Source organism: Ylistrum balloti, unplaced genomic scaffold, assembly GCF_031769215.1.
Source record: "Ylistrum balloti isolate Yb309-2 unplaced genomic scaffold, AGI_CSIRO_Ybal_v1 Utg369710, whole genome shotgun sequence".
In the NCBI taxonomy this organism is placed as follows: Eukaryota; Metazoa; Mollusca; class Bivalvia; order Pectinida; family Pectinidae; genus Ylistrum; species Ylistrum balloti.
In genome coordinates, this window is record NW_026781936.1 from 741456 (window position 1) to 759476 (window position 18021).

General features: G+C 34.0%; 1 protein-coding gene across 2 annotated transcripts; it reads right to left on the reverse strand.

Moving 5' to 3' along the window:
• Nucleotides 1–3187: 3187 nt before the first annotated feature.
• Nucleotides 3188–11010, reverse strand: LOC132565286 (hemicentin-1-like). 2 transcript variants are annotated; one of them, XM_060229921.1, is made up of 7 exons: nucleotides 10902–11010; nucleotides 9287–9348; nucleotides 8311–8378; nucleotides 7096–7318; nucleotides 6789–6950; nucleotides 5997–6122; nucleotides 3188–3817 (listed from the first exon to the last, which is right to left on the reverse strand). In XM_060229921.1, the coding sequence occupies exons 1-7, from the start codon at nucleotides 10910–10912 to the stop codon at nucleotides 3399–3401; spliced, it is 1071 nt and encodes a 356-aa protein (XP_060085904.1). In that variant the 5' UTR covers nucleotides 10913–11010; the 3' UTR covers nucleotides 3188–3398. The 2 variants fall into 2 exon arrangements, with proteins under 2 accessions (XP_060085904.1, XP_060085905.1); XM_060229922.1 differs by lacking the exons at nucleotides 8311–8378; nucleotides 10902–11010.
• Nucleotides 11011–18021: the final 7011 nt, after the last annotated feature.

The window sequence follows — 18021 nt, forward strand, 5'->3', positions numbered from 1 at the left end:
ATGTCTAAGGTAAACAGCGTATACCTTTCAGTCACGTTTATTGAACACAGCTAATATATGCACCGTAAAGACTGCCTGATGACCTACCTTACCTGCAGATATGTATCTATTACACATTCGCGTCGTCCTTTCATTGATTTAGAACAGAAATTAACATATTCTCATGTCGGTAATTTATCGTTCCGTTATGGAATTTTATACGAAATAAAACCACGCCCAAATAGAATGAGATGAACACTGACGGAAAGACATCGTTAGAAATAGTTTACCACACCTTTGCACGGGCAAATTAATTGAAGTGCCAGCCATTTGTATTGATGCTGAAGTGTGTACATAGACTACACCAGATTCCTTAAGAGAACATATGAACTTTGATTTCAGCATTAGATATTATAACCCTTAAAGTCGCTGCAAAAATGTTGAAAACCAAAACAAATTTTATCTTGTTTGATTTTTTGTGGAATATACAAGTTCCTGTTAAGGTTATAGAGAAAAATCTGTATTAACTTATGTTAGCTAATAGTGGTCAGCAGCTTACATACTAATAATATAGAAGACGTTGTTTTATATGATTAATCTATAAGTGGATTTATACTTTACGAGTTGAAAAGAATAGATCACTAACGTTTAGTGTGGAGCGTGACCTTTATAAAATATTAATACCTTCTGTTGAAATATGACCTCCAGAAAATACTGAATTCCTTCCTTCATAGCGTATGGTCTCAATGATAAATTTACATGTACATATGTAGATTCCCGTTGTTGAGTTACCTTAATAATATAATAGATCCCTCACGTAGAGTATGACCTCTATAACAAATATAGAATCCTAACTGTGGAATGTGACCACTATAACACCATGTACATCTCTCCTGTTTCAGATGTGATCCTGAAAGTAAGTATAACTCTCCCGTTAACGAATGTGACCTTCCTTACAGAAATACGTGTATTTTTGATATTGCAAAATATATAAATACATCCCTTCCATCATATGATGAGACCCTTTGACAGCCTAATTCCAAAACTCCAGCTTGTCTTGAATTTCTTTCTGGACCAACTTTCTTTTCAGAAAAGATCGTGTTCATACAAATTCACCCCGACCTCACCATTCCTACAATGTCCATATGATTCAATATGCATTTAGCAGCCTTTGTTACCTTGCTGGCCGATTACTTTCTGCCTTTTGTGACCTGTGCTCCTGCCATTGATGTAAGTGGTTGTTGTAGTTTTACTGATCGGCTGTGGAAACCATATGAGGTCATGTTGGATAGTCTCTCAAAACACCTCCTGATTAGTCTGTTAGTGATTATATTAGTGAGAAAACTTTGCAAGTCGGAAAATTTCGGGTCCTTTTTAACTTGTTGATTATTGGTCGTAATATCTTAGGAAATGTAAAGACAAAGTATCCCCTGACGACAAGTTATACGGACACTGTAAAGCAACAACTACATGTGATATTATGAACAAATACACGAGCCAATTCGTAATTTTTTTTCTATTCCAAACAAATTGGTAATATATATGTCGACATGTTCAGAAACAACTCCACAAGTCTTGAAATATTTAATCGGCTTTAGGAGAAACAGCTCCACAAGCAGACTTGAAACGAAACTACTTTTATTAATGATTATAACATATGGTGTACTTTTTACAATACCATAACAAGTTCTTCAGTATAAAACAGATAATATATGATACAATATGTTAACAATATTTTTTGGTTTATTTCGAGTTTGTTGGCGTAAAGTCGAATTTGATAAACGTGAAGAATAGCCAGAACTTGTCTGTACAATTAAAACAATATATTTACACGGTTTTTGAAATCTAAGATGTAAAAGCCAGAATTTATCTTGATATATGCTGACTTAATTCATAACTGGACAACTCGAAATTTATTGCATCATGCTTCAGTTGAGGAGTGTGACATATAGATGTACATGTATATAACAAATTGATATCATTGTATAGTGTGACCTCAAAGACAAACATATTACTCCGGTTCTGTAGTCTGACCTCTAGAGGAAATAAATTCTTTGCGCTGTTAACTTCCATAACAAAAAAAATTAAAAAATTGATAAGCGTAGATGTATGGTTTTTTTTAGTATTATGATTATATCTATTTATATTTACATTTGCTCTGCCAACCACTACATGAAAATTTCGAGACAAATGGCTTCTATAAGGCCATGACAGTTAAGAAAGTCACATAATACCATACACGCGTGGTGATTTCTTTTTTAAGAGAATCCCCCATCTGTCACATGTCTTTCGCATAACAAATAATGAAAAAAATAAGAGTGCTTTTAAAGATGCAGAAATATATATATGTGTGTGTGTGAATTCACAGAAACAGTTTATTTATGTGTTTAATGCATATCGACAACAAAATTTTACCAATTTTGCCGTCCGCCTTGACCATGATCATGACGGACACCGCGTAGATAAGCTCTTAGCGAGGATGAAATGTCCAGAAATTGATAAACTGCTGGAAAGTTTACACTGGATTAAAGACAAATAACATGTATTATGGATATAGCTTTTACTTAGGAGCATAGTTGACACACTCACATCTTAAACGGTTCCAGCAGTTTAGCGAAGCCATATCACTGTACCGTCAACAGTGGTATTGAACAACGAGAATGATGTTGATGATCGGGGTTAATTTCACGCTCTTGTGTATATGCTTATCTTCAAGTTTTGCGAAAGTATAAAATATTCAATATTAACAAAGTGGTCTCGAGATTAATCCCACAGCAAAGTGTTTTTAAATGATTTTCCCAATGATAAGAATTATTACGGTGCAATAAACATCACACTATTTTTTTAAAATAAAGCTAAAAATAAGATAGTTCATCGTAAAAATATGGATACATGGACTGAATATCAGTCTTTTAAATAAACTGTCATTGCGCTATGAAAGGTAAGCGGTTGCTTCTATATTTTGCACGAAGCCCTTACGGGCGTCAAGTCATATGGAATGTAATCATTGAACATGAAATTTAAAATACTTACTTTCAATATAGATATATACATGAATAATCACTTTTATTTGATAGTCAATAATGTAACTTGTTCCTAGAATCCCAACCTGACTGAAAAATATAGTTTGATATGTAACTCTACATATCTAAACTAACTTTATTTTTCAGTAACTGCTTCGTGTATGAGTTAGGAAAAGTCAGGAAACTTTACGGGAAATCACTTTAATAAATTACAAAAGCTTGAAGCTTTAAGATGTTTACCGATATTGGTAATTTGTCCGTAATTGCAGAATTCAACAGAAATGTCACACATATAATAATAACATATAATCGACATATGGATTACTTTTCAAGAAAACTTGGACGTAATAAGAACTATAAATAATTGTCAGCCGCTTTATTTCAAGTTGTATCATTCTATGTTACCTGCTTAATTGTTATTGCCATCTCGTCATTTCCGAATTCATTTGAAGTTTTGCAAACATATCTGGTGAACCGATCATCAAAAACCTGAAATGTAAGTCGGAATCTGCGTTCGTCATTGAATAATGGTGGACAGCGCTTAGTCTCAAATGACCCAAGTTCCTTGTTATCATCACTTTCATCACCATGTCCTAGTGTGGATATCTTGATGAGTTTGCCGTTGTGGAATTTATACCAATGGATTATAGCACTTGGTGAACCCGATCCGCTACACACCAGGGAAACCATTAACCCTGCCCTTTTTTCTACATAACTGTCTCCAGTGCTGTTGACATGTATTTTCTCTCCAAGATCTTCCATGGTGGTGCCACAATGTTTCTCGCTATATACATCAATATCTGCCAAAGCACCAACTACAAATAATGAGATACGTGTTATTATCAATTTACATATTAATGTTTGTAAAAAGTCATCTAACAACATGACGCCTGTTATCAAAATAGACTGGCTGTATAAGTAATGAATATCTGACGGTGTGCATTCCTTGAAACTCATAGGGTTACGGTATCCTCTTCTACTCGACTTGAGCATTTCTTAGTTATATTGAAAGCACAAGTGAAGTAATTTAAGTCGTCTTGAGCAGGTTTCATGAGACAAAAACGGACTGAATACGCTCCTTTGAAGATTACAAAGGGCCAACACCATGCTTCAAAGCCACGGCTACGTACCGTTATGTGACCTCAAGTATCGTTTGATCTACATCGAAGGGTCAGCATAGTCTTATCTATTCACAAGTTTTCGCACACGCAGCCTTCGAGTTTTCCATGAATGTTCCAAGGGTGCAGAGAGAGAAAATAATCGTAGCCCGAGGAATATTCTTAAGTAAAATCGTAGATACTGGCGAACTGGAATTTTTATTGGACAATCGAGTGTTAAAAGATCATATATAATGGCTATCTTTATAGGGTATCACATTTAGCAAACATTGATATTATTATTAATTGTATACACAAAAAAAAAAAAAAAAATCATCAGAGGACAAAGACATTTGTGTTACATAAAGCTGATCTGATCTGAGTGCGGTTGACATATTTCCTTTGCTAAATGAGTTGAATTACGAGACTAAAAACGAATGACATACAATGTAGCAAATTATCTGATGACTTTTTAAAATTCCATATTACATAGGCAGGAGTATAAGAGTCTATTCATCTTATAATCGTTATATCTGACTGATATCGACGCGTTTTTTTTAATTGTAATCAGTTGTTTAATGCCAGCTCATGAATCGTTGACGAGTTGGGATTATGGTAAGAAATTAAAATGAGGTTGTCTCAACTGATGATAAAAAAGAAATCGACAAAGATAGATATAAGCGTTTATCTGCTTTGAGATGGTATTTATAGGCGTAGCAAAGGGCTACTAGATTAAGGCGAAGTCAATGTGAAGTGCCAAAGCGTTTAATTTTCGCTTTATCCAACTGGCATTCATATTGCTCTTGAGTGCTAACTGAAAGCAGTTGAGAGCATATATTGACAAGGTAATACAGAAAATCTTAGATTCTTCCGAGATGACCCCTTTTACAGTGCTTTAAAAAATATGCCATTACGATCCATACAAACCATGGATAATTTGACTTGATGAGAAATAGCGTTAAGCCAAATATGTTTTAATGTAAATTATGTCGAAATGTACATTTTCTCAATTGTCACTGATTTCCAATTCACACGATGCAAATGAAAATCCAATTTTACGATTGCTAACCCATGCAAAAATATCTACTGTTTAAATATTTTTCAGTGACTGGGTGCAGCCGTGTTTATGACAAGGGATCAAGTTAGTGTTGATTTCAATTTTACTTCACAAAGATTCAGTGAGATTAACTTGATTATAGCCTTAAATCAGAAATGATTAATTTTAAACAAACTGAAATTTATTTTCGTTTTTCTTCTCAGAAACTTTCATTTCTGATGTTCTGTATACAGCGTTTTTGTGTGAATGTCAAACAGACTTGTTATCATATTTTAAAATATTTCTTGATTTTTTAGAGCTATGATAGGTTTATACACAAACATTAACGAGGATTTGATATCAATCGTCATTGTGACTTATGCAAAACATTTATGCAGTTATAGGGTTTTTTCCATACTTAAAATACCTGCTACCAAAATGGATACACATCTTTAATTGATTCATATGCTTATAAGATATTTTGAGATTCGTCTTAAGTGTCTGATGATCTCGACATTTGTTTGCACGTCTTCTTATGACAGGGCTTGGTATCGAAATATCTATTGAAATTGTGGGAAATATTATTTAAATCTGACTCGATTAATCGTCTCATTTCATATCTCTTAGATTCATCTTTTGGATTTATTAGGACTAAATTCCATCCAATCAACGTACAAATGTCCTACACAACGATTCGTACGACAAACAATCATTACTATTTATATGTTTAGTGTCTTTTTACTTCTTGTTTTAGCCTTGTTATTTTGTGGAGTACTTTAAAGTGAAACACAATGCACTATGCTGTATATACTTTTCAATTGTTTATACTTTCGTTCTATTCTCATTACGGTCTTAACTTACAGTTCACCCTGATCTTGATATTCTGTATTGCGGAAGTCATAGAGAGTTTGTTGGTAGCGATGCAACGATAGGATGTACTACAATGTCGGGACACGTTTCGGATCTGAAGAAGTTTCCCTCTGATACCTGGATAAAACACCAATAGTTAATGTATGTTAGTCCTTGTATAAAAGGAAACAGAATGAGTTGAAATCGGTAGAAATTTCTGTTTTCAAGGATTATTCAAAACAAATATTTTTACCTGGCTTCTAAAGTAAATGTAATAAAAGTATTTGATGGGCTGTTTTCCTGAGAAATTGCTACAAGGAAAATTATCACAGTATGTAAACAGTCAAATCATTGAATAGAGTAAAACATCCGAACGCCTATATCTGATCGGAATTGCCTGTGTAAACAGAGGAGTGTTTCAATGACACTTTGCATGTCTAACAAACGTTTAGAAAAACAAGAGCATTGATGTCACAGTTTCAGTTGAATGACCTACATCTGATGATATTTGATACTTCAGGTAACACAATAGTTGCTCCATGCCTTTAATATAAGCTAACAGTCGCCACAGTTTTATGATGCAGGCCTTAAAATGTATTTCAATTTATAGAAGAAAAAATCCACTTGCGCTGAGATGCAATTAAATACGCAATTTCTTAAAAGGATTTTTTCTAGAAACAACAAGTGTTTTAGAGCATCTTAAAATTCAGATTTTATAAAGAACTGTGGTAATCATAATATCATTTGATAGCAAATGTCTATATTAGGACGATCCGCAATTATTTCCCTAAATAAAGAACTTACCTATATCATGGAATGAAACCTTTCCTTTTGAGTCAGTTTCTGATATTTCCCAAGAAATAGACGGTAAGGGAAATCCTGTAGCATTACACCACAACTTCACTGTATCGCCTTCTTGTATGACGGCATCTTTAGTGTAGGCTGCTTCGGGAATAACGGCCTTACCTTAAAATATATGTCTTACAAAAGTTAAATTTTAGTTTCGAAATTCAAATTATAATATACAAACGCGGCATTTATAATTCGTATTCCTTGAATCGAAGAAAAGTCTTTTTCTTTATGTGTAAAGAAGAAAAATCGTCCAACTTACTTTCTATTCTTAAATCATATGCTTTAAGGACCTCTTCTGGTTTTGCTGCAATACATTCATACGTGCCACTATCCTCTTTTTGTACTGTTATAATGAGGTCAAAACCACCATAGTCTTTGTCTATGCATCTCTTTGTGGTACCAAGTGGTGCTCTGGAGCGCTCGTGACAAAAATCGTTTATGATTTTTTCGGTCCTAGAAGTTACAATATTCCAGTACATTAACTGAAAAGTAAAAATGACATAGTGTTATTTTGATTTTACAATGTCGAGTACTTCAAATAGACAGAATATAAAACCACAGGAAATGAAAGAGCGATAAAAAACCAAACAACGACTCATTATCTATACACTGAATCTATACAAACAAGGAATATTACCAATGACATCCTTAATCAGAGGTCTAAATAGGCACCAAAGAAGACAAAACCATTGAATTATTACTTCATGAAAAAAGGAGAATTAGAATGGTATAAGCACTAATACAATAACACTAATTATGTTAAAGATCATAGCGACTGTACAACAAATACTTATTGACTTAATATGATCATCAAGAGAACATTGTACAAGGTTTACACGCCGAAATATTTGCTATTAAATTCTAACTATTTCTCCTAACCAATGCTGCCATTTTGTTTATAACACTAAACCATATGCGTGTTTGAAGGCGTCAGTATTGCAAAGCTATCAAACGGCTTGGAAGTTACTCCAAATAATTATCGGCTACTCTTTCTTTAAGTAGCAAGCTACTACCAGATTATTCGTATAGTTCCCTGTCTACTTTGGAGCAAACAGCCGATACATTTACGTAGCTACAACAATGTTTGTAGTTTTAAACAAAGAACTCGGTTATGGCTGAGGGCTCAAAGCTCTGCTGGAATACTTTGTATATTTTTTATATATATATTTTTTCCTCGAGTCTAATATCTTTCGATATGAAACTAAAGAATACCAAATAATTCACAAAGATCGTTTCCCAGCAGACAGGATTTTTCGCGTTTCACCAGGACCGATCTATCATGTGTTACCATATTCCTTGGGCAATATTAGAATAATTTCTCGGAAAGAGCTGCATTTTAGATACACTAATATGTAAATAGCTATGAATGGTTGGCTTGTAATGAAATTATAATAACAATACTGAAGTATGATAAGATGAATAATGATCAATTTGAACTTAAATTTTAACTCTTCATATCATCCCCTCATCATACCTCATTTTCGCTGCGTCTTGGACAAACAAACTTCACTTCTTGGTCAAGCTTGGCGCTCATAGGTATCACTGTATTTTTTAAACAATCAAATATCATTTACATTGTTAGGATAGGAGGAACCCAGTAATTAGTTTAAATGTCCCACTGAATATGTTTTTACATAATATTCGTAAACCATACCAAAGAACTTAAGAAAAATAATGTTAAATAATTACTTAGTGTGATAGGCAAATAATGTGTTTTTAATCCATAAAAAGATATTGGATTTGTCTGTTTTTGAAGGCCAAAGGAACAACATACATATTCAGGAAACCATCATGGTGCTTAAGCTTGAAATCTAAAATCATGAGAGAAGGTAAAAAGAGAGAAAAACTTAGATAATAAAAATAGCATTTTACTAGAAATTGAAATTATCAAATATCAGATTTACAACCAAAACTCTTTGAGAATGAGCACAATATGGATATGTGAGGAAGAAAGTGGTTCATGAATATAAGCCCTAATCAAACTGATGTAATGCCCCTACGCTCTGTACTTCCTGTCACACACATGTCAATTACTATATTGCCATGTTGAGGAAGTAAATGACAACTCACATATCAATAGCTCTACATACAATGGGCAGACACAATATATTGATATATAGAATACTCAGACGATAAACAACGACACACATTTTCCTGTTATAAATAATTCCATGCTCATTTCTCCTAAAACTTTCAATTTTCGTATATTTTTGTCTACGCACAGACGTCTTATTTAGTGAAACTCCGTCCGTCTGTCTTCAAAAACCGATCTGTTGTTCTCTCTATAGCATTTGCTAGTATCCTTAGGGAAAGGGGTAGGGTATTCTACATTTAGCATTGTCTCGTTTCATAGCTTAAAGTTTAAAAACAGAAGAAAACTATCCTTAAGACCTATACCACTTGCATATGAGATAACAACTAGTGAAGAATTATTGTTATTATTATCTTACCATCACTGTTGGTTATTGTTGCCTCAGTTCCCAATGCCAGTACAGTAACAATGACGTAAAACCTGAAAAAAATGAAATAAAATAAATAATTGAATATTAATAAACCATCATATGTATTCAAAACATCATTGATAATGCTTTTCGGACAGAAACTGTTTTATAAATATGTTAATTATATAGTATCTAAAACTGAAAATGCGAGAAATTTCTGATTTATAAAAAAATCATAATTTCATATTTGTCTTCCTTTTTTATCATTTCCGCATTCAACGATGCTATGATAACAGAGACAAAAATATGTCCTTGACACTTCAGAAACATGTAACTTGTATCTGGTACTCCCCATTGTGTACCGCCCCCTGACAGCATCGTAAAATGATATATATATAATACAGTCAATATCTATATCTTAGGTATTGAAATGACACTAAAACAGGTGTATATTATAGCAAAATCACATCTGATTTTTATAAAAGTGATGAATATATCTGTCGCCTCTTTTTCGTTTAGAAACACCAAATCATTTTCCTGTCAATCTGATTTTTATTCATTTCTGTTATTCTTTATCATTTCTGTTATTCTTTATCATTTCTGTTATTCTTAATCTGGTTAGGACTCGTTCCTGGTGTGATTTGATGCCAAAGAGAGTTCAGTTTCTTTACATATAATGTATTACATAATAGTTGATATTCACAGGGAATTGACTCGTATTTTTTAATAGGATTAATTTTTTATGTGAAAATTGGTCTCTGATCACTAGTCCTTGTATGTAGCTGGTTGTTAGAACAGGACATTCATCGCATGATTCATCAAACATTTACTACTTGCTCAAAACAGATAAGTACATTGCACTTGGCATACATACTTGTATGAGATGTCACAATGTGTTAAGTACATATCAAATATCCATGTTTTAAGCATCATAAAAACCTCTGAGGAACATATCTTTTTGGAAAGCTTATAGTTTATAAATGTACTTTTACGATATGCCCGTTACAAAATGTTTAAATATAATTTTCAAATGTTGTTCATTAAACGTAATTTGATGAAATCGAAGTGTTATAGGCAATATCATGTAATTACACTAAGATGTCTATCATACACTGTGTTTTGGTATCTGTTTGTATAGCACAATGTACGACTGTCACTATATATGTTTAATACATGCATCGTAGTGATAATATTGACATATATTTATATGTATTGTATACATATATCGGAACTCTAATGCATATTACTACAAAAGACCAGAATTTAGTAAAAACGTTAAAAGCATCGTCGGAATTTAATATAGATGAAATAACATAGACTTCTGTAACTAGATTATCACCATATCAATACATGTCAATATTATAGAACATACTAACCTTCTGAGCACATGGCCACGAAGTAAATAATAAATAAATTATCAAAACAAATAAATAAACATAATAGAATTATAAGTTCCAGTCTGTACAATAGGAACTGATCAAATCGAAATATAACAAATAATTTTCCCCCAAGTCTTTGATTTGTATTTTTTTCTTTGTGTGTGGTAAATCCCAATTAAAATAAAGATAAAAGCGAGGTCAGAGTCACAGCCACAGTCTATATACATTTACCAAAGATGATTTACCTTTCCAACATGTCTTTGTCTACCAAACGTCTTCTTCTTTATATAAACAAATCCTGAAAGTATTTTACATGTCGGGAACGTGGAAATAAGTCCGGGTCATTTGACCTGAAACATTCACAACAGCACACATTATTGCTAGACTTGTGTCAAACAAGGGCAGTGTGTTGTGTTACGGAAACGAAATACTGAAAGTGAAGGGCTTAAGGAAATGACGCTGACAGCAAGTACTTTGTTGTACATAATGTGTTACATTTATGATATACGAGCAAATGACGAAGAGGTTTTAATAGAAATAACTAGTTGGACTAAATATTTCTGGTCATTTTTTGACTTAATCAATGTAGCATTTATTTATTTTATCCATTTATTTGCGTTATCTCTTTTTCAACGGCTATATGTAGTATTTACTTTATTATCGTAATAGAATATGTTGATGGCTCTATAAATAGTCTACCCTTCATCGGAATCATGTGACATCTTGTCATTTGGAAATGAAATATTATCATTCCTTTTCTAGTCTGGTTTCTCATAAATATTTCCTCACACTTTGAATTCTTTTTTTTTTCAATGTTATACTGTTATTGGTAAATTGCAATCGGATAAATAGGATGAAACTAACGTATGATATAAAATACACTGTAGGTACAAGGAGTTCAAAACCAGGTGCTCCGGAAGTATGGGTGTCTTCTGCTTCGGCGACACCAGCCATGTAATGTTAATCACATTTCTAAATGAGATCAAGGTACATAACTTTGTAAATATGATTAAAACATATATTAACATACATAATTTTTAGACAGTGTTAATGGATGCAGTGCATTGCTTTCAGTCGGCATTTACAGACGATATGAATAACATCTGGCCAAAGACACTTTTTTATGAAGTGCGTCTAAATCGATAAGGTAATATAGCCTTCGTTATATTTGTATGTTATATAAGTGCTTTATTTAATGCAAAATGCCCACTTTTCTCACAGTAAAATAGTTGAGTATTATACAGCAAGGTAACAGTACGAGGGGAGGTAACCTTAACTTGTCTATATTACTGTTAACGTATTCGTAAGCTAATTGGCAGTTACAGTAATGTGCAATTGCATTTGGTCAGATCATAAATACAACTATACATTAAATATACCATGGCAACTTCTTAGATTGGTAAACAGATATGGTTTCGATAATGTGTTCAAATGATATCATATCGTTATGTTAGCATCCACCTCGAACTTTTACTGTCGATATCGTCCATGAACATTTTGATTAACATTTAAGTGGAGAACCGCATTTCATTCAGCGGCATCCTGGGATTTCAATACACGAATTCTTCTCCTACTTTATTAACAATAAACCTAATAACATGCAAAACTTAATCGTATGCGTGTCTGATCAAGTATCGAATTATATTTTTATTTCTTTCTGCCTCGCACAAACAGCTATCTATATTTTCAGTCATTGATATACGCATGCATGTTACATATTTAAGGCGAAAAGAACCAGTTCATAGACATTGAACGGTCGATTATACAACATAATCTGAAATTATGGAGGGTGTTTGATTGTTTATACCTAAGAAACGAAGACATGTCACTCCTTTTTAACCTTTCAATCACGTGACACATATACTTGTCCTTCGTGAACGCGACACTTAAAGTGGAAATACTTTTGTTTGTTGTTTAAAGTTTTTTTTTCATATGTAGGAGGCCAGGATATACGTAGACATCAACGATAAGTCAATCTCTAATTTGCCATGGAAACGCAAGTAAAAAGAGATAAAAATCATCACAGCCCTGTGTGTGCTACAAATGCATGACCTACGGCACCAAATAGTCTTGTGAAGAAGTACTTTTAAAGTTTTATTGTTTTTTTTTTATCATACTAAAAAAGTCCGTATAATATGATATGGATACTATATAGTTCGTCTACAAGGGTCACTGCGGGTCCTGGTTCGTCTTTGTATACGTAGTACATACTACAAAACAAAACTTGATGTACAGATTAATAAATACAACAAACATTAATCTAATTTTAGACTTTAACTTCGTATGGTATAAAATAATATATCTTGATTTTGGAAGTCTCATACTTCGCCACAAGCAAAGTTAATTTTTCCATGACGGACTTGATTCAAACTTGTAGAATTGTATCGTTATTAGTATAGAATGGAATTCTGATGGTATACACATTGTTAAAGCCTAAAATAAGCGTGAAATTGATTCCGATGTCATCCCATCATCAATCATCTTTTCAAGATGCTTAAGCGAAAATCAAGTATTTCTCAAACATGTAAGGACATATAGGTGCTTACATAGAATTGTAAATTGACCGACCCTCAAGATTCATATCAAGCCTTTTGGAGAAGGTAACATTTATTATAAGTTATACAGAAAACTCACTTTTTTGCACAAATTGGTGAATCTCAACTTGACGTAATTCACGAATGTTTATAATTATCAGCATAGGATGGCGAATCTTATTGTTACACTGATCACATTTTAAATTTACGTTACGGGTAAGCTGCAGTTCATGCTAACTGACTGTGTTCTCATTTGAGAACGTGACATTACATACTTGGATTGACCAAGGTTTACACGGCAGGTATCGTCGATAAAGCAGAAGACGTTTACTCTTCCGGAACACTTGGTCTTATCATCCTTTTACTTTTTCTTTCTTTTATCCATAATTTTATCCGCAATGTTATGGAATTTGAGTTCGAATTATGCTTATATTGCCATGTTGGTATTTTCTTGATGTTATTTTGTTGAAAAAGATATTCCCCTCCCATTGCAATTTTTGTCAACTACTTTACAGAAAGAGCGATCGCTGCTATTAACCTATAAAGTCAATGTTTTTATTTATGTTACCTAAATGTTACTACAAAATGTATCAATTTCTGTTTCACATTATCCAAAAGTTTCTAACCTGTTTTTGAAATAGTCATGTCTCTGTCTACAGATAACGGATTGCCACTTATCTTAGTCTGTGATAACTTAATTTTTGTCTCAGATTATCCCATGTCACTGATATAAGTCTTTGAGAGTCATGCTAATATCTCCGATTAACCCTAACGATATTGACAATTGACAAGTGATACCTACATTATTGTCTCAGAGTACTATTTAGTGATTGGCCTTAGCCTGTGATACCTCTATCTCTGTCTCAGAGTACTTCCGAGTCAATGACTGTAGTCTGGGATACCTATATCTCTGTCTCAGAGTACTCCCGAGTCACTGACTGTAGATTGTGATACCTATATCTCTGTCTCAGAGTACTCCCGAGTCACTGACTGTAGATTGTGATACCTATATCTCTGTCTCAGAGTACTCCCGAGTCACTGGTCTTAGCCTGTGATACCTATATCTCTGTCTCAAAGTACTCCCGAGTCACTGACTGTAGTCTGTGATACCTATATCTCTGTCTCAAAGTAATCCCGAGTCACTGGTCTTAGTCTGTGATACCTATATCTCTGTCTCAAAGTACTCCCGAGTCACTGACTGTAGATTGTGATACCTATATCTCTGTCTCAGAGTACTCCCGAGTCACTGACTGTAGATTGTGATACCTATATCTCTGTCTCAGAGTACTCCCGAGTCACTGACTGTAGTCTGTGATACCTATATCTCTGTCTCAGAGTACTCCCGAGTCACTGGTCTTAGCCTGTGATACCTATATCTCTGTCTCAAAGTACTCCCGAGTCACTGGTCTTAGCCTGTGATACCTATATCTCTGTCTCAGAGTACTCCCGAGTCACTGACTGTAGTCTGTGATACCTATATCTCTGTCTTAGAGTACTCCCGAGTTACTGGTCTTAGTCTGTGATATCTATATCTCTGTCTCAGAGTACTCCCGAGTTACTGGTCTTAGTCTGTGATACCTATATCTCTGTCTCAGAGTAGACTACTCCCGAGTTACTGGTCTTAGTCTGTGATACCTATATCTCTGTTTCAGAGTACTCCTTAGTCACTGGTCTTAGTCTGTGATACTTATATCTCTGTCTCAGAGTACTCCCGAGTCACTGGCCTTAGTCTTTGATACCTATATCTCTGTCTCAGAGTACTCCCGAGTCACTGACTGTAGTCTGTGATGCCTATATCTCTGTCTCAGAGTACTCCCGAGTCACTGGCCGTAGTCTGTGATACCTATATCTCTGTCTCAGAGTACTCCCGAGTCACTGACTGTAGTCTGTGATACCTATATCTCTGTCTCAGAGTACTCCCGAGTCACTGACTGTAGTCTGTGATACCTATATCTCTGTCTCAGAGTACTCCCGAGTCACTGGTCTTAGCCTGTGATACCTATATCTCTGTCTCAGAGTACTCCCGAGTCACTGGCTGTAGTCTGTGATGCCTATATCTCTGTCTCAGAGTACTCCCGAGTCACTGGCTGTAGTCTGTGATGCCTATCTCTGTTATCAATATAGCTGTCCTTAAATTACCGAAAAAAAGTCTGATGTTAGTATTTGAAAGTCATGTCTCTGCTCATAAATGACACTAAAGTTATTTGCTCTCGCCTAAAATAGCCACGTCTCTCAGATAGCCCCCAAATCATTTATATTGACTTGTGATATTCAGGTCTCTGTCTCACAGTACCACAAAATAACTTGTATATATTGTTCATACGGTTAGTGTCACGCGTTTAAATAAATGGGTGTACATGTTACTAAATGTTTAAAAGGGCATTTACTATACATTAACAATTACTAGAATGGGAATTGGTTTATTGGCTTGGGGTCGAAGAGTGTATCGTTCTGTACCTTTAAGTAATTTAGTTCATCTGGACTTTGTAAACGTGTCCATTACTGATGTCTTGTTCTCGATATGTGCTATCCGATCTCAGTGTGCTTTGATCATAATGCATTAATTGGATGTACAATACCCTTCCGCATGTCATAATGCATGAAGAGGGTACATGTAATTGATTATATTACTATTATTTCTGTGTCTGAAATATACCATTGCTGCACACAAATAGAGCTTCTAACCTACCATTCAGCTGACCATAGCAGTGATAAATGTCCTGATGGCGGAGTCAAACAACAATTACGGAACTTTAAAAAGGTCAGAAGGATAACTCGAATTTTTAAATGACCTGTTCAATTACGATTAAATATAGGACTTTAACTGTATTATTTATTTTATTTGGAAACCTGATACAGATAATAAACAGCTGTTTCCGACTAAATGAACTTGTCTAACGAACTGTATGATCGCAGTCCAACCATTACCAGTATTTATTGTGTGTATATCTGACGGGATCAACACTAATCGCCTCGACGGGGGAGACGTCGACAACATCTCATTTTCTTTGTTGTAAATGTGTTTCTTTTGTGAAAACGTCAGAAGTGGGCAAACAACGCATACGTATAGGTGAGAATTGTTGGAGTGATGTACGTTTTAAAAATGTAATTCACACAAGGAATAGACAAAAACAGGGATTACCGACAACTCATTCCAGCATTCTCAAGAGGAGACAGGTAAGTATAGGCTACTGCATTTCAGAGTGAGACTTACATTCATTATCCAAATGAGTCTGTTTCATTTCTGCGATTACTGCACTTATTTTACTAGTTTTTTTAAAGAAAATTTTTCACATATTGTTAAATGCATATTCAAAATAGGCCACGGGAGCACTTGTTGAGTGTATGGTTTAATTTTTCTCATTCAGATTGTTAAGTACATGTATATATAGATTGAAAGTTTTGAATTTCAAGAATGCTTAGACGAGTTGTCTTTCTTGAAATAATGCATTGCAGCTGCCAAATTTATGTATGCGAGATTAGCAATTCGTCCAGTTTTCGTTATAATTTTGTCACTATTTCATCTCATCCTTCAACACCTTAAATAAGAATTATACTTTGGCCACACAGGCCATTCGATTTCTTTTCTTTCAATATCATTATCTACGTCACTGTTTATACGGTTCACACTTGTTATGCGGCTGTTGAAGGTTTCACTATAGTCATAAAAACCTCACACATAAAATTCTTACTAGTTGTAATATAACACTGTTATTTTTACTTGTTAAGCCTTTTTACATGAACAAACCAAATATAAATTTGATATGGTATTTGTTTAGATAGTAGTACTATGATATCACTATCTACAAACATCCCCCTTTGAAAAAAACGTTGATCATACAACACACACATAAAAATAGGCAATGAGGAATCTCAAATGAGTGTAATGTTAGGAAAATGATATTACTATAACGTAAAATAGAATAATGTAATGTCTTCAAATAAAAAACGAAGATAATAACATACATATCATCTGTTTACAGTTATATTTGTTGTTCATTGTCACGTACGAGTGGTTTGTTAATGCATGCAGCTGTTTTATGGATAAAACATACTTTTATCAAATTCTACATCGATTCGAAACAAATTTAGGTTTCAGTATAACAGTTCATTTTTACAAATGAAAGTCTCTTACAAAGCATAATAGTTGTTTTTTTTAAACAATTCTTGAAAATATTGTAAACCACATCTACGCAGTACGATATGGCGTGTGCACAGCTGTATGGCCTCTCTTTTAAAGCACACATATATAAATGGCGCGTTTAGTTATCTCGTCTACCTAATTCGCATACTTAATTACAAAATCTCTTAAAATGAAATATTTTCAGTTATTTTTTATAAACAATTGTGCAGTTACCTATCTCTCGTGACCTATTGCTCTCTACTAACATAACGTCCAATTCGATAACTCATTCCTACATCAAAGACGGTCCCACGTAGGCTGTTAATAATCATTAAATGGTGTTGATAGACGTGCTCGGATGAACGGACAGATCCATTTAAATAGTTCTTTAGGATAATCTGTTGTCGAAAATCAATTATCAAATTACCTCCGACATTTGTTTGTGTAGCACCTGTGCGAAATATAGTAATTAATTTACGTGGGTCATGGTTTTTAAGAGATGATTTATGACAAATGTTGTCATATCTAAAGTTATCTTTAGCAGCACCGTTCCATTCGATGCCTGCACGACCAAGACCTAAACTACACAGCCTATCTCTGTATAAGATTTGACCTGCACTGGTCGTCTTACCGTTTGAAGTAATTGTTATTGCAGTGATGTTTGAGATCGTCGTTGATATCATATCATTGCTGTTGATAGTTTTGGCT